This window comes from Strix uralensis, chromosome Z, assembly GCF_047716275.1.
Source record: "Strix uralensis isolate ZFMK-TIS-50842 chromosome Z, bStrUra1, whole genome shotgun sequence".
Lineage (NCBI taxonomy): Eukaryota > Metazoa > Chordata > Aves > Strigiformes > Strigidae > Strix > Strix uralensis.
Window position 1 is genome coordinate 46964688 of NC_134012.1, and position 24217 is coordinate 46988904.

The following is a 24217-nucleotide window of genomic DNA, read 5'->3' on the forward strand; positions in this document are numbered from 1 at the left end:
TTCAAATAAAATTACACCTCACCTTTTTGAATGCCCTTTCACAACAGCTCAGAGTTAGATGCTAGTCTTCAGCCTCAGGGTGGCCTTTTAACAAATATTAATTGAAAAGGAGAAGTATACTTTCTGCTCCAGGAGAGCTGCAATTTTTCTTTTAGTTTGCATATGGTCATATTGTGTATTAGTACAAGTGTTGCCATAGAATTACAACATATGGAAACCTAGGCAAACATAAGGAAACCTAGATCATACAAACAGACATAATCCTAATAATGACATAGGTAAATAAATAGAATGCAAATTTCACTGCAAACAAACTGTACTCATCAGGCAGACCTGTTGTAGTATATTTCTGTGCAGGCTATGAAAGAAATATAGCAGCATAGCTGAATGTAAAAATGAGGTTCAATAAAATTCAGAGCCTGGCCAAGATGAATCAAGTATTAACTATTACATTCAAAACTAGCAGTCATTTGTTAACCTCAGAAAATTCTCAGATACTGAGAACAATCTTTGATACAGAAAGATATGGATTTGATGGATGGACTACTCAATGGATAAGGAGTTGGCTGGATGGCCACATCCAGAGAGTCACAGGCAACAGCTCAATGTCCAAATGGAAGCCAAATGAGTGGTGTACCTCAAGGGTCTGTACTGGTATCAGTACTGTTTAATATCTTCATCAAGGACATAGACAGTGGATTGAGTGCACCCTCAGCAAGTCTGCAGATGACACCAAGCTGAGTGGTCGTGTTGATTCACTTGAGGGAAGGGATGCCATGCAGAGGGACCTTGACAGGCTTGAGAAGTGGGCCTCATGAAGTTCAACAAGGCCAAGTGCAAGGTCCTGCACATGGCAACCCCCAGTATCAGTACAGACTGGGGGATGAACGGATTGAGAGTAGCCCTGTGGAGAAGGACTTGGGGATACTGGTGGATGAAAATTTGGACATGAGCCTACAATGTGCACTTGCAGGTCTGAAAGCCAGTTGTATCCTGGGCTGTATAAAAAGAAGCATGGCCAGCAGGTCAATGAGGTGATTCTTCCCCTCTACTCTGCTCTCATGACACCCCACCTGGAGTACTGTGTCCAGCTCTCGGGTCCCCATCACAAGAAAGACATGTGGAGGAGGAGGGCCATGAAAATCATCAGAGAGGGCTGGACTGTGAGGACAGACTGACAGAGTTGGGGTACTTCAGCCTGCAGAAGAGAGGGCCCTGGGGAGACCTTATTGCAGCTTTTCAATACGTAAAGGGGGCTTACAAGAAAGACGGAGAGAGACTTTTTATCAGGGTCTCCAGTGACAGGACAAGGCGCAATGGTTTTAAACTGAAAGAGAGTAGATTTAGGTTGGACATAAGGAAGAAATGTTTTATGATAAGGGTGGTGAGACACTGGAACAGGTTGCCCAGAGGAGTTGTGGATGCCCCCTCTCTGGAAGTGTTCAAGGTCAGACTGGATGGGGCTTTGAGCAACCTGATGTAGTGAAAGATGTCCCTGCCCATGGCAGGGGGGTTGGACTAGATGATCTCTGAAGGTCTCTTCAAACCCATACCACTCTATGATATTCAATATGAATGCAATTGTGAAATAAGTTGTTGGGATGGGAGAATAAAGCAATGACTATAGAGTACTTCATTATAGTTGGTATTTCAAAATAAATTAATTTTAAATAATGTTACTTGAAAACTAAAAATATATCATCACTGAAGGTAATAACAGGGAAGTCAATTATTTGGACTAATACCTACGTAACCAGTTTAATATGAACCTGGCCAGGGAATAAGTTAATGTACTCACCCCCAGAATAACAGTCTAGAGCTGAACAACCCATCTCATGCTTGTTTCTGACACTTACTGAAGTTGTCACAGAGCAGGTCCATCCTCCCTCACAGCTTATTGCTCTTTGGTTTTGGGAGCTTGCAGACACATTGCTGACACGAAGCTATTATTATCAGCTACAGATGATGGGCAGCAGAAACAGTTGGGATAGAGGGCTCAGTATTTCATAATTTTTATAACTCCCTCAGCTTTCTGGGAAAATGTTAAGATTTATTGTTTGGCAATTCACCTCCATAAAATGTTGGAAGAACTAAAGAGGTTGAAAAGCAGAGCCATGACTCCAGGTTAATTATAAAAATTCCATGGTGCATATCAATTCCTAATTGACCTGGACTCCTTCAGCATCCCTCTCTTAACAGGTTTACTGTGGTCTAACTACCTAATGCCATCATAACTTGAGACAATCTCTATCACTCTAGAGTCTCATCCATGCCCTTACAGGGCTGTATTTCTTGTAGCCTTCAGGTAGCTCAGTAGATAACAGTGACCGTAGGAGCACTAATGGAAACCCTGTAGCAGATTTCCCATGCACATCATGCAACCTTCTCAGAAACATGTCAGTAGAGTCACCAGCAAAATGTACAGACTCACTGTGCAGGTACAGCCTGCAAACATCTCTCTCCAAAAGAACTTCCAGGCTGCCTTCTTCCATCAGGCTAAGAGTGATACATTATTATGAGAACCCTTCAGTCTGTCACCCTTCCCTCTCAGGAAGTTTCCCGCAGTACAATACATGTCATACACATGCTATACAAACTAGAACGGTACAATCACCAAATTAGAAAAGGTCTCAAGAGGGAGGTTCAGCTAGTGCAGATGCCCAGCAGGCAACAATTCAATTTTCCAGCAAGTTTCAAAGATTAAGGTTTTTTTTCTCTTCTCACGGAATAATTTAAAATATTTTCAAACCCTGGACTTATATTGAAACTTCTACTTGCTCTGGGCTTCAGCTGGAGCTCTTCCTCTCTCTCTTTCTCTCTCTCTCTCTCGTGTGTATCAGAGATACCTAAGCTGACAAGTGGGTGCTACATGCAATCTTGCCGTATGCAGCTATGTCATTTCTCTTATGAATAGTGGACTAACTTGCACATTGACTAAAGGCATAGCAGTGAAATTCCCTTCTAGATGCATAACTAACAGAAAACACAAAATGGTCTATCAAAAAGAAACAGCACAAAACCTAAGCTACCCTGTAAAGGCTAACTAACAGAAAAAGATCTAGCTGACCCAGCACAGGAAAAGATTGTTGGAGTCCTCTGCTAGTAAGGGGTGATTGATCATGTAACTCTATTTTTGGCTTCACCACTCACCAGCTGTGAAGTACACTCCAAATTCATGAGTGCTTTTTCATATAAAAACAAACACTGATTACAGGTCTTTGCTTTTTACCTACATGTGGTGGTCCAAACTACACATACCACTCATCTTATTTCCATATATGACAACTTTACTGTGCCAAGTTCTCTCTTCTTTTTCAAACAAACTATAGTTACTGCCCTAACAACTCTCCAGTTTGACACTTAGTTTAAAATAAGCACTGGAAGTGGCTATATTTAGAGAACAATTTAGTATTGGTATAAATCCTCTCATGTTTCCACTTAAGTACACAAGAATATTCTCGGCCAGGAAATAAATCCCTTTGCAAAAGGTCTTGTAAGAACTAAAATGCAAAGCAATGGCTATAGAGGAACTAGTAAAGATTCATGCGTTTTAACTGCTCCTGCTTGTTACTAAACTTCAAATAATGTTACCCAAAGCAAGACCTTAGATTAGCATTGCCTCACTATATGTATGCATATTTAAAATGTTACAAGTCACCCTACTTGAAATGCTATAAGCAACAGCTTCAAATGAATCATTCATATAGCTACACACAAGTTTTCAAGGATATATATGAAGATGCTAATAACTGGTTTGCTGACAGTAAGTACTGTGAAGCTGAATATGCAACTGCAGATGCAGATGCTAAGCAAACCAGTATACAGACATAGACTTGTAAACAGACTTTATTCCGCATACTGACAGATTTTATCATTGTTTGTGGCCTGGACGTTGTCATGCCTCCAAGGCATATCTCTAAGGGAAAAAAACTAAGTAAATCCGGTTTTCTTATATTCATTGTTGCTATATTGGGTACACTTTAAAAATCCAGGTGCCAGGATTCTGTATTTGTAGTTTTCATTTATGTACGCGTATGTACTCTAGTACTCAAGGCAGCCTTTATTTCCCTTTATGAAAACTTAGGGATTTAAACAATCACAAATTAGTTTACACTTAGGAAAACCATAACCATTGATCTTCTGATTACTGGGAAGGCTCCAAATTTGTTCACAGCTATGGGAGTATACTGCTGCTTGAGCTCAAAGCCTAAGCAGTACTGAAAGGTCCTTATCTTCTTGCTGCCTGCATTAAGTAAATTTTCTACTGAAATTTACAGGATGTATCTATAATGGAAAATTACTAACTGTAGAGTAGAAGCAAGATATAAAACCAGTGGCATTATCCCATCTTCTGCTACAGATTCTCACTGTTCTGCCATAGTGATACAGGACGAAATTGGCTCTCACCTGACACTTGGGTACTCAGATACGATTTTCCTGGGATGAAAAAGGTCTCAATAAATTGTGAAGCATGGTGTGACACACAGAAACATGTCTCCAAGTCTCTGGTCTTCTGGTTCCAGCCCCTACTTAGAGCTTGTAAATTTTTGTGACTGCTTGCCGCAAGTGTGTACATGTTTAAGGCAGGGAATACACTTTTCTGCACACTAGGCACCTGGCACATGGGGGAAGGACAGAAGAAGGGATTTGCTAAGAGCAGACACCAGTAATAAATACTGATAATGAACTGCAGGTCAGCTTGGGGATACGTGACTTGGGAGAATTAAGGTCTCTATTTCCCAAACAGATGCAAGGGAGACAGTGCAGACATCTACATCTGTTTCATCACTTGCCTGAGCCTATTCTGATCCGCTGAGGGCCACTCACATCCATATCCATTCATCCATCTGCTTCCCTGCTGACTCCACTAAACAATGATGCCAATTACTGTCAGCTCTGTCATATGGCATTAAATGAACTTAACTCACTGGCTAAACAGCTGTGAGACGATACTTTCAGTCAAGGAGGTTCATTTTCAGAATGATCTGTCAAGAGTGATTAGATGGAGCAGAACTATTTTGCTAAAGCTTCCTCAGGATAACAACCATCTGTAAAACAGCACATCCCAAAGACAAGTCTTCAAATGGAAATTACTAAAAAAGTAGGAAATGATGAAGAACAGACCCTGTCTCAAAATGCATCAGAGTGTGCTACACCTTAGCTTATCTGTTTCCCATGAAATCCTGCAGCCATGAGCATTAGAAAACGTTAGCTACATGATAATCAAGCCCTGAAAATACCAGTAAAGAATAAGTTTTCCCTATCCTGTTAAGAACAATTAAGTGATCCTTCATTTAACAGGAGAGCTACAACAAACTCTCATTTCTTCTCTTGAATGAAGGTACAGAGATGTCATATACTCATAAATGGACTCAGACATGTACAAATACATGTGACTATTTTGTTTAATTCTTACCTTAAAAAGTACCAGAAATTCTCATTTTCTTCACTGTGGGTGGAGATCTCTCTGAAAGACCACTGTAACAGGGCTCTTCTTAGCTTTCAGTCAAAAACATGAAGATACCACAGAATCACAGAATGTCTGAAGTTGGAAGGGACCTCTGGAGGTCATCTGGTCCAACCCCCCTGCTCAAGCAGAGCCACCTAGAGCCAGTTGTCCAGGACCATGTCCAGATGGCTTTTGAATATCATCTACAAGGATGGAGACTCCACCATCTCCCAACCACCCTCATAGCGAAAAAGTGCTTCCTGACGTTCAGGGGGAATCTCCTGTGTTTCAGTTTGTGCCCATTGTCTCTGGTCTTGTTACTGGGCACCACTGAAAAGAGTCTGGCTCTGCCCTCTTTGCACCCTACCTTCAGATATTTATTTATTTAAGATCCCCCTCAAGCCTTCTTTTCTCCAGGCTGAACAGCCCCAGCTCTTGCAGCCTTTTTTCATAGGAGAGATGTTCCAGTCTCTTCAACATCTTCATGATCCTTCATTGAGCTCTCTCCAGTATGTCCATATCTCTCTTGTACTGGGGAGGCCAGAACCAGACACAGAACTCCAGATACAGTTTCGCCAGTGCTGCACAGAGGGGAAGGATCACCTTTCTTGACCTTTGATGATGGCAACACTTCTCCTAATGTAGCCCAGGACACCATTAGCTGCCTTTGCTTCAAGGGCACATTGCTGGCTCATGTTCAACCTGGTATTCACCAGGGACCCCAGGTACTTTTCTGCCAAGCTGCTTTCTAAGTAGACAGCCCCCAGCATAAATTCTGGCACGGTGTTGTTCCTCCGCAAGTGCAGGATTTTGCACTTCTCCTCGTTGAACTTCATGAAGTTCCTGTCAGCCCATTTCTCCAGCCTGTTGAGGTACCTCTGGAGGCCAGCCCCTACCCTCGGTTTTGTGCCATCATCAGACTTGCTGAGGGTATACCCTACCCCATCATCCAGATCATTAATAAGGATGTTGAACAGGGTAGGACCCAGTATTGACCCCTAGGGTACACCACTAGTGACTAGCCTCCAACTAGACTTTGTTCCAGAGATCACCACCCTTTGGGCTTAGCCAAACCATTCAGCTAGTTTTCAATCCTCACCTCACCTCTGCTCATCCAGGCCATACTTCTCTATGAGGATCTTACAGGTATAGAAAATCAAACAAAAAAACCCAAACAGAACTTTGAGGTACGTGAAATGTAAACAGGTACTAAAAATATTGAAAAAGTTTCAAATTAAAACTGGAAGTCCTCTTTCCTTGTTCTTCAGCTTCACACTGCTTATAATGCTACAGCCTCAGCAGCTGTTTCCAGTTAGTTCTCCAGCAACAGAAGCCTAGACTTCATATTTCTAAATTGATCCCAGCAAAGATGCCTTTGTACACGAAAGAGGCAAAAGAGATTAATTTTTTCCCCTTTGAAAACAGTTTTCAAATATGTCTTTGGGCATTTCTACTGTCCACCTCCAGCACACGTGCAGTGAGAGAGCAGCCATGCCACACAACAGCTCTGTTTCTGTATCACCCACACCTTGGCTGCAACTCATGTTGCCTTTCCCATCAACAACATGAGTTGCCTTGCCTTCCCAGAGCAACTGCACCTCAAAGAATATAGTCTTGCAAATATCAATAGTAATAAAACCAATAATAATAATGTTACCTCAGAAAGATTTTTAAATACAGAACACATTGGTTAAGCTCATTAGTTCTAACCTACTTTATGAGAGGGGACATGCTCCTTTCTTTAAAGGAAAATAAAAGAGATTTTCCTGTTGTCTTTTTCCTATTTTATTTTCCTCTGTTCAGATTTTCTAGATGAAGTCCTTAACACCCAACACCGTATTATGTATTTGCTTCCCAGTATGTATATGAACTTAAGCAAACCAAGAGATTTCTGAAGACAGAAAGCATATAAGAGTCAACTCAAAAAATCCAGATGCTCTCCAAAATTTTCTGACTGAGATGCTATTATACCCAGTCATTGCAATAAAGTTGTGCCATCCAAGACCTGCCAACATCCACAACAAGAAATAAAGAGTCAGGAAAAAGTCAGAGTGTTATCTGTAACTCTCCAAGAAAGTCAGAGTTATTGATTTCCAAAGAAAATGACCCACAGACCAAATTATAATCACTCTGCAAAAAATAAACGGAAGAAAAACTAAGGCAGAATTCATGGGTTTTAACTCTGAAAGGTGCAGGTGCATTCTCCTGAGGGCAGGACTACTGACTCCTGAGTGATTTAGTGGTATGGCCCAACAGCCACACAGAAACAGAAAAGTATCTACTGCCCACTCATCCTTTCCACACTATTTCTCAGATATATCTTCTCCCTACCTCATGCAATGAAGAATCTGTGTTCCCCCATTATAGCCCCTGGACTTATGACTCCCACTCTGCTATTCTCAACCTATGCCCAGAAGAACTGATGACTCTTCTGTAACATAGTGGAAAATAGTTGGAGCACTTCAGTTTGCCACAGCATAAAACACCCAGAGGACTTTAACTCAGATGTGACTTTGCCTTACAGATACCTATATGTATATGTGGCTAGCCTGGATTCTCATAGCCAGGCACCAAGCTTATCATCTAACCCTGGAGTGAAGAGACAGCCATTAAAATGATATTTGCACCCTTTCTGCACTTCACAGTTCCCTACTCCAGACAGAGTACTCATCCTACCTGCTGACACCGGCCTTCTTCAAGGGCTTCTCATGTCATGTTCGTGATAGTTACTGAAAAGCAAAAAACTGTGTTCCAGGCTAGAAGAAACATGGTTCAGCAAATGTGAAACAGGCCTATGAAAGGAGACACATTTTCACTACAAGATCTACAAATGAATCATGGAGAGACACTGGACGATCTAGTTTACTCGTTTATATGTCAGCTGATTTCTACTGCAAGTAGAAAGTGCTTTGTGGAGCACTTAGAGCTTTATTGAAGAAAAGTGTTAACATAGTTAATCTAAACTTTGTTCTTAGATACAATGCATTAAAACATGATCTTTAATGTTATTATTAGAAAACAGGGAAATCTTCTGCTTATTCACAGACCAGGTAGGATTGTCTGGCTTCCTTACCCTCCAGGGGTGACTTTTTGCCACAAATGAATCTGCTCCAAAGTGGAATGTAATAGCATTTCCCTAGACACCACTGTCACACAGAAGCCTGCTTCAACCTTTGTTCAACCAGGAGTGCTAGACAAGGCAACAGTGTTACAGTATTGATTGATTCAAACCTCATGAAGTTCAACAAGGTCAACTGCAAGGTCCTGTTCATGGGTCGGGGCAATCCCAAGCACAAATACAGGCTGGGCAAAGAGTGGATTGAGAGCAGCCCTGCAGAGAAGGATTTGGAAGTACCAGTGGATGGAAAACTGACTATGAGCCAGCAATGTGCGCTTGCAGCCCAGAAAGCCAACTGTATCCTGGGCTGCATCAAGAGAAGTGTGGCCAGCAGGCTGAGGAAGGGGATTCTCCCCCTCTCCTCTGCTCTCATGAGACCCCACCTGGAGTAGTGCGTCCAGCTCCAGGGTCCCCAACATAAGAAGGACATAGACCTGTTGGAGCAGGTCCAGAGGAGGGCCATGAAGATGATCGGGGGGCTGGAGCACCTCCCCTACAAGGACAGGCTGAGAGAGTTGGGGTTGTTCAGCCTAGAGAAGCAAAGGCTCTGGGGAGACCTTACAGCAGCCTTTCAGTACTTAAAGAGGGCCCACATGAAAGATGTGGAGGGACTCTTTTATCAGGTAGTGTAGTTATAGGACTAGGGGTAATGGTTTTAAACTAAAGAGGGTAGATTTAGATTAGATAGAAGGAAGAAATTCTTTATTGTGAGGGTGGTAAGACACTGGAACAGGTTGCCCAGAGAAGCTGTGGATGCTCCGTCACTGGCAGTGTTCAAGGCCAGGTTGGATGGGGCTTTGAGCAACCTCGTCTAGTGGAAGGTTGGAACTAGATGGCAGGGGGGTTGGAACTAGATGATCTTTAAGGTCACTTCCAACTCAAACCATTCTATGATTCTATGATGTAACACACACACAAAAAAAAGAATCTGAAAGACGGAGAATTACTTCCTTTGATAACTTTGCATCTCACCATGGTTTTGTATACAATAGCTGTAATCTGCTGTTCCATTTCTGTAGCTCTTCCCGCATTTTTAATATGAAATACACTTTTTGGCCCAGCAAATTTGAACAAAATCATCAAGTCACAACAGAGGCTTTTTAAGTATTTTAATGGTTCACTAATTGAAAACTGTGAAGAATGTTTCCTAAAAGACTTTGGCTGACATTTCAAACTGAAATCTAATTACCATGATTCATGGATATTTTCATACTAGGACTTGCAAGGTTTTCAGAACAGACCAAAGTGTTAGTACCATGTAGCTTATACTTTATCAGAGAATATATCTATTTAAAGCAATGTTCAAAGTACACCGAAAAAATGACTCAGATTATTAGAGTTGTCTAATATACTGATCTTGAGCCACATTTGCCAAAAGAAGAATGTGTTGGAGGAACAGTCATATAGTGTAGAAGAAATGCTGTTAATCAAAGAGCATTTTTTAAGTGGTGGGTACTATATTGTTGTGTAAAATTTTCTTGATTATCTGTGTTAGGTTGGTGTGTGTGTGGCAGGGGTTTTGCTAGGAGGGGAGGGGGCTACAGTGGTGGCTCCTGTGAGAAGCTTCTGGAAGCTCCCCCAGCTCCAAGTCAGACCCACCTCTGCACCAAGGACAAGCCAATTAACAACGGTGGCTGCACCTCTGTGATAAGAAGGGGAACCTGGGAGGAGGAGTTGGAGCTGTGAGAGGAGTTGTGAGAGAGACACCTATGCAAACACCGAGGTCAGCTGAAGAAAGGAGGAGGCGGAGGGGGGAGGTGCACTGGAGCAGAGACCCCTGCAGCCCACAGTGAGACAGCAGGGCCATCCCCGCCCCCCCCCGCCCCCCCCGCCCATGGAGGTCCACAGTGGAGCAGATGCCCATCTGCAGCCTGTGGAGGACTCCATGCCAGAGCAGGTGGCTGCACCCAAGGAAGGCCAGGACTCTATGGGAAGCCTGTGCTGGAGCAGTCCGTCACTGGAAGGACTGCCACACACAGGAGAGATCCATGCTGGAGCAGTTCATGAAGAGCTGCAGTCCATGGAAGGGTCATGTTGGAGAAAGTTCGTGGAGGAATGTGTCCCATGAGAGTGACTCCATGCTGTAGCAGTAGAAGAGTGTGAGGAGTCCTCCCCTTGAGGAGGAAGCAGCAGCAGAGACAAGGGGTGATGGACTGACTGCAATCCCCATCCCCTGCCCCCCTGCACCACTAGATGGGAGGGGAGGAGGTAAAGAAATCAGGAGCAAAGCTGAGCTGAGGAAGAAGGAAGGTGTGGGGGAATGTGTTTTCAAGTTACGTTATACTTCTCACTGTCCTACTCTGTTTCATTGTTAAATTAAGTGGTGGTGGTGGTGGTGTCTAAATTAAACTGATGTTCTTTTTTCTTCCCCTAAGGAGTCTGTATTTTGCCCATGACCATAATGGGTGAGTCATCCCTCACCTTCCTTATCTTGATTCCCAAGCCTTTTGTGGCATTTTCTCCTTCCTATTCCTGAGGGGGAAGGAGTGAGTGAGCAGCTGGGTGGTGCTCAGTTGGCTTCTGGGCTCAGCCATGACAGTATTATATGAAGAAGGACTATAATAATCAGACTTGAATCTCTGGCTGCCTAGAACCACAGGGAAGGATGGCCAAAGATGCTTACTCTTTTAAACGGGAGTAATAAAATACATTCAAATGATATAAAGCCTTCTAAGCAACCAAAGCATTGTATGAAGTTACATGGATGACTATGCTGGACTTTTGTAGCATTACTGCTACAAAGTAACATTAAGACACTAAAACCTGAAAAATTAAAGGGAAATATATCTTTTTTTTTCTAAGACATATTTTCCTCAGATGTAACAGTAGAAGGTTTGACCCTGTTTGATGTTTAATCTCTCAACTAATTATAGCATTGCCTGTACTGCTCTTGCACACAGTGGCTGGGGATGAAAAATCTCCGAAGGTAATATAATGGGAGGACTAAAAAAACAAAAAGGTAATTCAAGACAACTATTGGTAACTGCTTTTGGCTGATTTTTTCAATAAGCTTTCAAAAATTTCCACTTGATAGCGTTCTACATAAGACTACTAGGGCATTTTCAGGTGGATCCTATTACAATTCTGAACAGTCTGTACCATATGCAAGGTGAACAAGCTGCTTTTACTAGTAGAAATGTTCTGAAACATCTGTGGTCAGCCTTCAGCACAAGTCAAGCATATTTTTCCTCACTGCAGATCTTGACCCACATTAGCTCTTGACCAAAATTTATACTGAAAATTGACAGTGCTGAAAATACCTTCCCTTCCCTCCAAAAAAGTGAACTAGCAAATGATTGGCTCTCCTCTTCATCTTCAAGATGTAGTTTATGTAGTTTAATAAGCGCAATGAACCCAAAGTACTGCCTGTCAGCAGTCTGATATAAAAACTCATGCTATGCCTGCACCCTGAAATTCTTAAAGAGGAACTTTAGTTCGATTCATTTAAGTCTTTCATTTTTTTCAGAAAACTGAAAATATTTCTAGCTCTTTTCAGCATGTGAGTTTGCATGTTTGTACCTGTATTTTAGCAATCTTCAACAATATTTGCAAGGTCACTATCCATCCTGTTTATAACAGAATCTGAAAACATATTATTTAACTTACTGTTAATGGAGATTATATTAATGGAGAAGTACAAAACCAGGCTGATTTCCTAATCCTGGGCCCTATCCATCTCCATCAGAGCCAGCCACAGCAGCTGTGATTTCAGGCGGGAAGCCTTACCTCACCCTCCAGCATCCAACTGAGACATGCCCAGATCCCTGCAGCCTTTCAAGCGAACTCTGTGTATAGTCACCTTGTGTACATGTGCAAGCTGCAGTGGTGTGACCGCAGTCTCTCTGAGTAGGCTATGCAACCAACTTGCACAGTTGCATTACAAATTAAATCTAGCCCAGGATATGTCCAAATGAGCTGAAGGCTCGTATTGAGTGGCTGCTACAGAGATGCACAGTTAGTTTTTCATGTAAACATACAGCATCAGTAATCATGAAGCTGCAATATCATTTTTAGTAAGTGTGGTTTACAGTGCTGTATCAGTGCTAAAGAATCATACGAGTTGCTTCACCTCGCTAATGAGTAACAAGACTTGTTACCTGGAAGGAATCAGTTTTTCCTCTGGGGTTACATGCAAGTTATTTGTTTGACTGAGGTGATTTGGCCTCCATCACCATTCCCAAATGCTCTGCCCTCCTACAGTTTTTAAATTTTTTGTTGAAATTCTAGTGGTAAATTATCTATCTTCAATTGTTTGCATGCAAAACAAAGTCAGCCTATTGTTGGGGGTTGCAGGTATATTCAATAAACATGAATTTTATAACACCTATCCTCCCTTTCTTGTGGCCAGTCTCCATGGCTCAGTGTAAAATGCACTAAAATAGCTTGTTGACTCTCTGAGCACTGAATCACTAACAGCTATATGTGAAAATACACTTCTGAGAACATTACTGTCCTGTGGAGGAGAGGAATGCTTTGAAACTCATCTCTCACAGAACGACTCACCGATAACAATTCAGGATTCATTTGTTCTCCTGCTGCAAATGCAAAGACACTTATCAGAAGTGTCACACACAGGCAGCTGCTGCTGAAGCCCTCCATGAACATAAAGTGCTCTTGGCCATCTTTTTTTGCACAAGACCTGCCTCTGAAGATGAGCAAAAAGTATGCTAATAACTGTAATTTGGGCATAGTTCAATAAAAATGCTATTGCCCAGAAGCTTAGGACAGAAGTTACACCTGGGCAAGCAAAATGTCAGATTTCCCACTGGTATCATCAAGATAAGTGGGAGGCTGGACCAAGGCTGAATGCTACTCACACATGGTAGTATTAAGCTGCCGGTGACAGAATGAACAAGAAAATAGCAAAAAGAAATGAGTTGCTAACACAAGAGTAGTGGCTGAGTAGTCAAAGTGGAGTGTACAGGAGAGGTGAAGGAGAAATAAGAATATCAGAGTCTAAGTGTACCAGAATTATGTGAGTCAGCCTTTTTCCTCCTTCCCTAGGAGTGACAAGGAGGACAGCTGTCACTCCAAATGCAATTATTTTGGCCAGGAAGACAAACATTTTAATTATCAGGTCAAGGGAAAACAGACCATGTGTCAGTTCTAATGGCTGCTCCACTCCATCAAATGGCATTCAGTGCAGAGATGGCTACAAATCTGGGAGATCCAAGCCAATAAGCTCCCATGGCAGGGTGGATTTATCAGCTGAAGACCCTGCCAGCAAGTGAGCATTGTGGTATGCCAGCCTGGTTCTGCTGCAGCTAGCTACATGCTGGTGCAAGTCTCCCTGAATTACACTCTACTTTGCTCCCAAGTAAAGAGTTATCATGAGCATGTGAGACCACTTGTCTCAGGGTTGTACAAAGGCAGCAATATTACACCTTTTTTACATGTTCAAATTACTTACTTCCCTATGTACAGGAAAGTATTGAAGATGGATGGAAAGAAAACTGAAGACTACAGACATGCCAATCTATCTGCCTGTAGGTTTGTAACTGAGTATGACGCAGCACACGAGATATGAACCGCGCTTGCTGTGCAACAAAATCTAGGGTCACCAGTGATTACTTATTTCATTATTCTGCATATTACAACCAAATGATGTGGCATTCAGGATGAGAGAGGTCAAAAGAGGTCAGTTTTAAGTCATATGGCACAGCTGTAAATACAAGCCATTTAAATGGTATGCAGGCCATGTTTAGATTTGAGATTCTTTATGCTGCTGCTTTCCTGCCTGGACTTATCTGATGGCCTGGGATGGCTGTCCTGCCTCTGGAAAGTATTTTCCATCTTAAAACCATTTTAAAGTGTAGGTATATGATACATATATCATAAAAGACAAACTTCAGTTTCCTGGTGCTGTTGTTAGTGACATTGCTTGCTCACCTGCTTACCATAAACTGTTACCGGATGGATGCCCATTTTGAGTGTATCACAAAAAGAGTCTTGGACTAATGCAGCAAAAAGTAGGCATGTTTTAAGAAGAAAATCAGGCTATTTTAACATATACTGTAATTTATACCATCACTTTGCTGAATGAAATCTATTTCTTTTTAAGGATGAGTCTCTTTTGGAATACTGCAGAAAGCGAAATCATTATTAAAAAGCTCTAAGGTGCATGCTATTAAAATATCCTTGGGGACATGACATTTGAAGTAATAGGCACTTCCAGAATTTTAGAAGGAAAGCAACACACACAAAAATATGCATTTAAAGCTGCCAGTGATCACATGAGAGCCAGATGTATACGGTTATATCAACTACCAGGTATAGCAGTTCAGTGCCACATAGCTCATTACAGAAGATCAGCACTCCACAGAACTGCAAAGGTGATAAGGAGACAACTGCACAAAACTCGTTGTCACTACTACTAAAGTAGCTCCAAGTCCAGTCCAATTGGCAGTGCATGGGCACATTTAACAACGATCACTTGCTTTTTGGAGCACATTGCTAATACAAACAACATCTCTTCCCTTTAGCTTGCAGTGGTAATAGACAAATTTTCTCATCTAAAGCTTAAATCGAGAAAAGCAGATGCAGAACAGCAGGCTCCATTAGTGCAAATTTGAGCTGACAGCCCAAATGCACATTATTTGTTGCTCTATTAAAGTGGTCTCTGTTAAAATGAAGTGAGACTGAGAACAAAACATACCTATAGACACAAGCTGTGACACAAAATGCTGTACAGATTTCTTGGCAAAAACAGAGACATTGTCCAGAGTCACGAAAAATACATGCCAGAGTTATTGTGTCTAATGAAGTTTATCTATAATAATGCTATGAGCAGGATGTTCTTACAGTTGCGTTATGGCTGGCTCTGTGCTGGACAGGGCTGGGAGGAAAGCAAAAAATGCCAAAATTCAACCCTGCAGAATGGCTGCAACTGACATAAGGCTGCGTTTGCTACTGCCATTTCAAGTGGGTCTACATGGCTTTATTTATTACTCAGGATTACTGCCTATTACATACAGCACCTTCCTTCATTTTAAAGTCTGTTTTACACTTACAAAGTAAGCACACTTACAAAGAGGACACGTGTGTCCTCTGAATTAAATGCACAGTTTGGTTAAACAGAATCTCAAGATTATTTGATGAAATCCTATCACACAAGTTTGACAGTATCTATTAGAATTAATGAGGTCTTTTCCTTGCAACACATATACTGCTGATACACAAATAAATTCCTGTGGAAACTCACCACTATGAACCTGCAAAGCTTTATGCCCCAACATAACTGGACATGAACTCATGCTAAATATACCTGTGACTGCTAGTGGTAAGCAACATGGTATTTGAGCTCCTCAACTATCTCTAAATACCACAGTAGTGATGAATATAGATCTACTTTCTAAATTTCTCATCTATTAGTTGAGTCCAAGGAGTTTGATCTTTGTCTTATATTCTGTACCTGGATTTTAAAAAATAAATTATACATAATACATATAATAATATATAATCTATGTATATGCATATAGAATATATCTGTATATAAATTGTATATTTATTATAATAAATTATAAGATAACAGATATTTAAATAATTTATTTTAAGTAAATTCTTTAAAACAAATAGAGGCATCTTGAATGCAAAAATATTTATGGGAGCATACCTACACCTCTGAAGTTAAAATGGACCACTTACAACTTGGTTTATGTGCACTAGCAAATCACAGAATCACAGAATCATCTAGGTTGGAAAGGAACTTGAAGATCATCCAGTCCAACCGTTAACCTAGCACTGACAGTTCCCAACTACACCATATCCCTCAGCACTGTCGACCCTACTCTTAAACACCTCCAGGGATGGGGACTCCACCACCTCCCTGGGCAGCCCATTCCAACGCAACGACCCGTTCTGTAAAGAAATGCTTCCTAATATCTAGTCTAAACCTTCCCTGGCGCAACTTGAGGCCATTCCCTCTTGTCTTATCGCTTGTTACTTGGTTCAAGAGACTCATCCCCAGCTCTCTGCAACCTCCTTTCAGGTAGCTGTAGAGGGCGATGAGGTCTCCCCTCAGCCTCCTCTTCTCCAGACTAAACAACCCCAGTTCCCTCAGCCGCTCCTCGTACGACCTGTGCTCCAGACCCTTCACCAGCTCTGTTGCCCTTCTCTGGACACGCTCGAGTCATTCAATGTCCTTTTTGGAGTGAGGGGCCCAAAACTGAACACAGTCATCGAGGTGCGGCCTCACCAGTGCCAAGTACAGGGGTAAGATCACTTCCCTGTCCCTGCTGGCCACGCTATTGCTGATACAAGCCAGGATGCCATTGGCCTTCTTGGCCACCTGGGCACACTGCTGGCTCATGTTCAGCCGGCTGTCAATCAACACCCCCAGGTCCCTCTCTGACTGGCAGCTCTCCAGCCACTCCTCCCCAAGCCTGTAGCGCTGCTGGGGGTTGTTGTGGCCCAAGTGCAGCACCTGGCATTTGGCCTTATTGAAACTCCTACAGCTGACCTCAGCCCATCACTCCAGCCTGTCCAGGTCTCTCTGCAGAGCCTCCCTACCCTCGAGCAGATCAACACTCCCACCCAACTTGGGGTCATCTGCAAACTTACTGAGGGTGCACTCGATCCCCTCGTCTAGATCATCAATAAAGATGTTAAACAGGAGTGGCCCCAAAACCGAGCCCTGGGGGACACCACTCATGATCGGCTGCCAACTGGATTTAACTCCATTCACCACAACTCTTTGGGCCCGGCCATCCAGCCAGTTTTTTACCCAGCAAAGCGTGTGCCCATCCAAGCCGCAAGCAGCCAGTTTCACCAGGAGAATGCTGTGGGAAATGGTGTGAAAGGCCTTGCTAAAGTCAAGGTAAACAACATCCACAGCCTTTCCCTCATCCACTTATAGCTTGCAGATCTTATCATTGGTCCATTGATCACACACAAAATCATCTGCTGCTCATGAGATTTCAGAACGGGGATTACATAATGATGCCCTTCTACTGAGCAACAGCATCACCGTGTTCCTTGTGTAGCTGGTATCCTACAAACACTCACTTCATGAAGCACATCACGTTTGCATGGGATTTCCCAGCTTACACTGAAAACGGAACTGGCACATTAGGAAATACGCTGCTTCAAGCACCATGCTACATGTACCCAGCCTGGGCCATAACCTCAGCTGGGTGTCCTTCCCAGCCATAGGTAAGCTCCCAAGAAATTTACACCCTCAGCTGTTTCTATATTTTACATTTTCCTTTGCATGGTGACTGTCTGCTAAAAATCATTATAATTCTAATATGCAAACACCGTGTTAGCAGATGACTGACTCAGAAAGCTGACAGTTAAATAAGAGCACCTTGATATTTATACCTGAAGGTCCTATTCCTGAATTCAGAGCCATTTGAAAGAGCTTGAAACTTACAGAGGGTTTCAGTGAAGCAGGTCCCATGGTATCCTACAAACACTCATTTCATTAGGGCCTGATTTGCCAGTCTTGAGTAAGGCAGTAAAGAGTGAAACAGCTATCAATTGACTATTTTGTTTTGATTTTCCTTTTGCACTTGACTAAAATAGGCCCTAAAATACCTCAAAGGCAATTATAGGTATCAAAACTTCAGCTAAAAAAAAATCACTTGACTAAAATAGGCCCTAAAGCAGCTATCAATTACAGGTATCAAAACTTTAGCTAAAAAAAAAATCAAAATATTTTCAATTGTAAAAATTCTAAAATTAAATACAAAAAACATCTCTTATCCTATCACTACCAAAAAACTCAAGAGAAGCCAGAGACATTTAAAAAGCAGTTGAACCTTAGAAACCTACTGGTTTAAGTGGGAATGCATAGCTGTAAACAAAACCAAACTTTAACCTCACACTTCCTTTCTGTTCCTGGCCCTTCAGAAGATATTGGCTTTCTTGGCAACTGGGCAAAACACTTTCAAGTATGGAGTGGAAATTTCTGGGCAGGATTTTAGTTATATTTACCTCATCTTGACAGTTTGGCACAAGACCACACTATTGAGAGATTTATAAGATGCAAGAACTTGCACTGCAAGTCAGATAATCCCTGTAAGAGATTTGCTGGGTGTAACTCTGTATTAAAAATAATATTTTAAAATAATAAAGCAATTTTGAGGCAATGCAAGGAAAAGTGGAACAATTCAAAACTAAGCTGCCACTCCCACCTTTAACTTCCTCTGTTGTCCCAGTAAATTACCACATGTACATACACTGACTTGCAAATACCAGGGCCCAGGGCTACCAAAAGTAACACGGTTTTACTAGAATAAAAGAGCATCTAAGGAAGACTGGTTTTGCACACCTGTTGCATAGACTTGGACATAATATTTTCAACTAGATTTAGTTACGATTCTATGAATGTATTTCTGAAGAGGCTAATACCTTATGTGCCAAATGTTTGCACATAATGACTTACTATGATTAAATTACAGGCTGCAGAAAAAAGGTTCATAATGGAAATGCTGACACAACTATGTCTATTAAGAGAGCTGGTATACCACACATCCTCCCAGAGTGTAACAGTTCAGTTATATATGTCTGAAAAACAAGGTCTACAATGACAGAAGCTGTGTAGCCACTGGTATGCTTATGGTCACATAGAAAAATCAAACTACAACAACCAAAATAGTGTTCTGGGGGCCAAAAAAGTAGGCTGCTGCTGATCCAAATCTCTGATCAAATTTCCCTGTTTCCTGAAGCACCATGGCATGGATGTGCACAACATGATGTACATCCATTTCTGCAGGTATTACTCCCAGCACCACACAATCCCTTGGAGCTGAATCAATACAATTACCATGTGGCTCCCCATCAACCACAAGGAGGAAGTGCTGCTTCCAAGACAGGTAGCTTAAGTAGGCATGATGTTAAGATGCATAGCTGGGAAAGCAGAGATTGTTACTAAATTTCCACCAAAATCTTAAAAAATACAGGAGAATCTATGTATATTTAAACAAAAAAGGAAGAAGAGAAAAAGCATTTATTTTAATCATGACATCCTCACAGCCTTTTCTAAGTTAGCACTCTTCGTACATTCTCAAAACCTAATGATTAATCTAAAAATTAACAATTAAGGTGATTTCCTTTGCATATGTAAGAACGGGGTACAAATCAGGGGGAAAAAAAAAGTTTCACTATCAACTGAATAACAAGTGGAATGACAAAACTGGACCAGCCAGTTTTGAAGGGATGAGGGGTAATGAGGGGTGTCTCTCTCTTTGTATCTGTACTCACCTCTTCATTATTCTTGGTACTTGTTTTAGAGCTTAAAAACTTGGAAAACACACAATTCCTTTTACTGTGCGAGCACAACTTTCAGTTTATGAATGACGTTGTGGTCAAAACATAACCAAAACTAAATTATTTTATTACCCAGTTATAAACATATTATATTTACTTTTGTTTAGTCTTTGGTATGTCTGTATTGATTCTGTCAAGAACGGGAGCCTACATTAAAAACTTAGCCATTAAGAGTTACTGTTGCATAGAAACTGCACTTGTTCTCTCTTTCAACTGCAGTCGGTCTTGGTAAAGTTTCATCCAACTTTCTAAAGACTAATGCTTATGTTTTTCCTATTGAATTATAGGTACCATAAAATGGAGAACAGGCTTAATTGAACATGTTGTAAAGATACTCTTCACAAAGATTGCCTCCTGCCCTGAAAATGCACCCGCACCTAGAGTGGAACCCAAACTATATTTAGAAAATCACGCAGATTAATAGGAAATTGACAGATGCGTTTTCTTCTAGGAAGCGGGTAAGCTACCTACAGCAGATGTGGTAACGGCCACCTTTTCGCAGCAGAAAGTTAAAGAAACAGGAAGGAGGTTTCTGAGGCATCCTGCACAAACCTGCGGAGAGACCCGTGCCCGGGGGGAGAACGGACGCCTCTTGCAGCGCCTGCGGGTCAGCTGTCGCGGCGCTGACACTCTGGGACCGAAACCGCACCCGGGAGGGCTCCGACGGCGGCTGTGCCCCTGGGGAAGCCGAGCAGCGCGGCACCCCGGGACACCGCCCCGCCGAGCCGCGGGCTGCAGCAGCGCCGGGCGGGGAGCTGTATACGCCCGGGGGGCGGCTGCGCCTTTACCTTCCCCGTGCAGTGTCCAGGGCAGATGCGCGTAGTCCCACTCGTAGCCGCAGGCGCTGTCTTCAAAGGCGCACGACCCGGGGGAGAGCAGGGCCGCCCCGGCGAGCCGCAGAGCTGCAAGGACAAAGCGAGCCCCGGTCACGGCCCGGCCGCCCCCGAGGCCGCGGGCTGGGGACCGCCGCCGACCCCGGCGCGGCGCCCACACCGCGCCTCGGGCGGGCGGGGGGCGGCGCGGCGCGTCCCCCCGCCGCCGCTTACCGTGCGCGGCGAGGAGGCAGAACCGCAGCATCTTCCGCGCCGGGAGAGCCGCGGCTGCGGCGGCGGGGCGGGCGGGCGCGGCGTCCGGGAGCGCGGGAGCGCGGCCGCGCCGAGCTCGGGGCTCCGGCGGCGGCGGCGGCGGCAGCGGCGGGGCTGAGCGGGGCCCCTCGGCACCCCGGCGGGGCGCAGAGAGGCGAGCCGCGGCCGCGGGAGGGCAGGGGAGGGGAGGGGCGGGGAGGGCCGACGGGCACCCCGGGTGGGCGGCCCGTCCCAACCCCGGCTCGGAGCCGGGGCGGCCGCGGCCGGGGCGGCTGGGGCCGCCGTGTCCTCGAGGATGGGGGTGCCGCCGCTTCTCCGGGCCACCCGCTGAGGTGCGTCACCCCCCGCACAGTAAAATGGGCTTTCGTATGATTAAGTGGATTTTCCTGTCAGCCTGTGCCCGCTGCCTTTCTCCTGTCACTGGGTACCACAGAAGAGCCTGGCTCCACCTGGTGTAGTCCGCCATCAGGTAGTTGTACACATTTAGTAAGATGCCCACTCACACCCATCTGCAGACGACAATGTGGCTTCCACCCCACCAGAGCTCCTGTGCCACCACAACCTGCCCTGCTGTCCCGCTGCACCACAAAACCTGCCATACTGGGGCGGCAATGCCATGGAACCCTCACTTTTTCCTGTAAAGAAAGGTGCAGGAGCTGCTGGGATGCTCCAAGAGCTGTAGTTCATAGGACTACAGAATAACTCAGTTAGGAAGGGACCATAGGAGGCCTCCACTCCAAGCCCTGCCCAAAGCACAGCCAGCTTGGAGCTCACAGAATCACAGAATCGTCTAGGTTGGAAAAGACCTTGAAGATCATCCAGTCCAACCATTAACCTAACACTGACAGTTCCCAACTACACCATATCCCTCAGTGCTATGTCAGCCCGACCCTTAAACACCTCCAGGGATGGGGACTCCACCACCTCCCTGGGCAGCCCATTCCAACACCTAACGACCCCTTCTGTAAAGAAAAACTTCCTAATATCCAGTCTAAACTTTCCCTGGCGCAACTTGAGGCCATTCCCTCTTGTCTTATCGCTTGTTACTTGGTTCAAGAGACTCATCCCCAGCTCTCTGCACCCTCCTTTCAGGTAGTTGTAGAGGGCGATGAGGTCTCCCCTCAGCCTCCTCTTCTCCAGACTAAACAACCCCAGTTCCCTCAGCCGCTCCTCGTACGACATGTGCTCCAGACCCTTCACCAGCTCTGTTGCCCTTCTCTGGACACGCTCGAGTCATTCAATGTCCTTTTTGGAGTGAGGGGCCCAAAACTGAACACAGTCATCAAGGTGCGGCGTCACCAGTGCCAAGTACAGGGGTAAGATCACTTCCCTGTCCCTGCTGGCCACGCTATTGCTGATACAAGCCAGGATGGCATTCGCCTTCTTGGCCATCTGGGCACACTGCTGGTTCATGTTCAGCCGGTTGTCAATCAACACCCCCAGGTCCCTCTCTGACTGGCAGCTCTCCAGCCACTCCTCCCCAAGCCTGTAGCGCTGCTGGGGGTTGTTGTGGCCCAAGTGCAGCACCCGGCATTTGGCCTTATTGAAACTCCTACAGCTGGCCTCAGCCCATCGCTCCAGCCTGTCCAGGTCTCTCTGCAGAGCCTCCCTACCCTCGAGCAGATCAACACTCCCACCCAACTTGGGGTCATCTGCAAACTTACTGAGGGTGCACTCGATCCCCTGGTCTAGATCATCAATAAAGATGTTAAACAGGAGTGGCCCCAAAAACGAGCCCTGGGGGACACCACTCGTGATCGGCTGCCAACTGGATTTAACTCCATTCACCACAACTCTTTGGGCCCGGCCATCCAGCCAGTTTTTTACCCAGCAAAGCGTGTGCCCATCCAAGCCGCGAGCAGCCAGTTTCGCCAGGAGAATGCTGTGGGAAACGGTGTCAAAGGCCTTGCTAAAGTCAAGGTAAACAGCACCCACAGCCTTTCCCTCATCCAATAAGCAGGTCGCCCTGCTGTAGAAGGAGATCAGGTTTGTCAAGCAGGACCTGCCTTTCATAAACCCATGCTGACTGGGCCTGATCATCTGGTTGTCCTGCATGTGTTGTATGATGGTACTCAGGATGAGCTGCTCCATCAGCTTCCCGGGCACCGAAGTCAAGCTGACAGGCCTGTAATTTCCTAGATCATCCTTCCAACCCTTCTTATAGATGGGCGTCACATTGGCCAATTTCCAATCTGTCAGGACCTCCCCGGTCAGCCAGGACTGCTGGTAAATGATAGAAAGCGGCTTGGCGAGCACCCCAGCCAGCTCCTTCAGCACCCTCTGGTGTATCCCATCTGGTCCCATAGACTTGTGTGTGTCTATGTGATGCAGTAGGTCACTGACTGTCTCCTGGATTGTGGGGGGGTCGTTCTCCCAGTCTCTGTCTTCTAGCTGAGGAGGCTGGATTCCCTCAATACAACTAGTCTTGCTATTAAAGACTGAGGCAAAGAAGGCATTAAGCACCTCAGCCTTTTCCTCATCACTTGTTACCATGTTTCCTCCTGCGTCTAGCAGGGGATGGAGGCTCTCCCTGGTCTTTCTTTTGCTGCTCACATACTTATAGAAACATTTCTTGTTGTCCTTGATTGCTGAAGCCAGATTAATTTCCAGCTGGGCTTTAGACCTCCTGATTTCTGCCCTGCATATCCTCACAGCGTCTTTGTAATCACTGTGAGTGGCTAGCCCCTTCTTCCAAAGGCTGTAAACTTTCCTTTTCTCCCTGAGTTCCAGACAAAGCTCCCTGTTTAACCAGGGTAGTCTTCTCTGCCGCCAGCTTCTCTTATAGCACCTGGGGACAGCCTGCTGCTGTGCCATTAAGACTTTCTTCTTAAAGAGTGTCCAGCCTTCCTGGACCCCTATACCCTTCAGGATTGTCTCACAAGGGATCCTCAATCAGGCTGCTGAGGCTTGATAACCTCCAAGACTGGAGATGGCACAACCCATCTGAGCCCCAGCGCCGCTGCTGGGCTGTCCTTGTGGGGAAAATTTATCTTCCATATGAACAGTCCAAATTTCCCCTGTTTAAGCTTGTGCTGCTGCCTCTCACCCTCCCACCATGCACCGCTATGAAGAGCCCAACTGCATCTTCTCCATGCCCCCTGTCAGTGCCGGGGATACTGCTGGGTGCTTTCAAAGACATCCCTCCACCTGGCTGAACCAGCCCTGGTCCTGCAGCCTCTCCTCTCAGGGCGAGGACTCCAGCCCCACTGTCTCAGGGGCCTCCCCTCACCTCAGTGTTGTTTCTGTACTGGACCCAAACTGGAGGCAGTAACCAGACAGGGTCTGGCAAACATCGTG

General features: G+C 44.5%; 1 protein-coding gene across 2 annotated transcripts in view; it reads right to left on the minus strand.

Annotated features, from left to right (window-relative positions):
- Positions 1-21008, minus strand: part of MAMDC2 (MAM domain containing 2) — a 68049-nt gene extending 47041 nt beyond the window's left edge. For both annotated transcript variants that reach the window (XM_074856475.1, XM_074856477.1), the window contains exons 1-2: positions 20882-21008; positions 20624-20737 (exon numbers count right to left, since the gene is read on the minus strand). In XM_074856475.1, coding sequence (XP_074712576.1) covers positions 20624-20737; positions 20882-20912 — 145 coding nt within the window. In that variant the 5' untranslated portion in view covers positions 20913-21008. The remainder of the gene's footprint in view (positions 1-20623; positions 20738-20881) is intronic.
- Positions 21009-24217: the final 3209 nt, after the last annotated feature.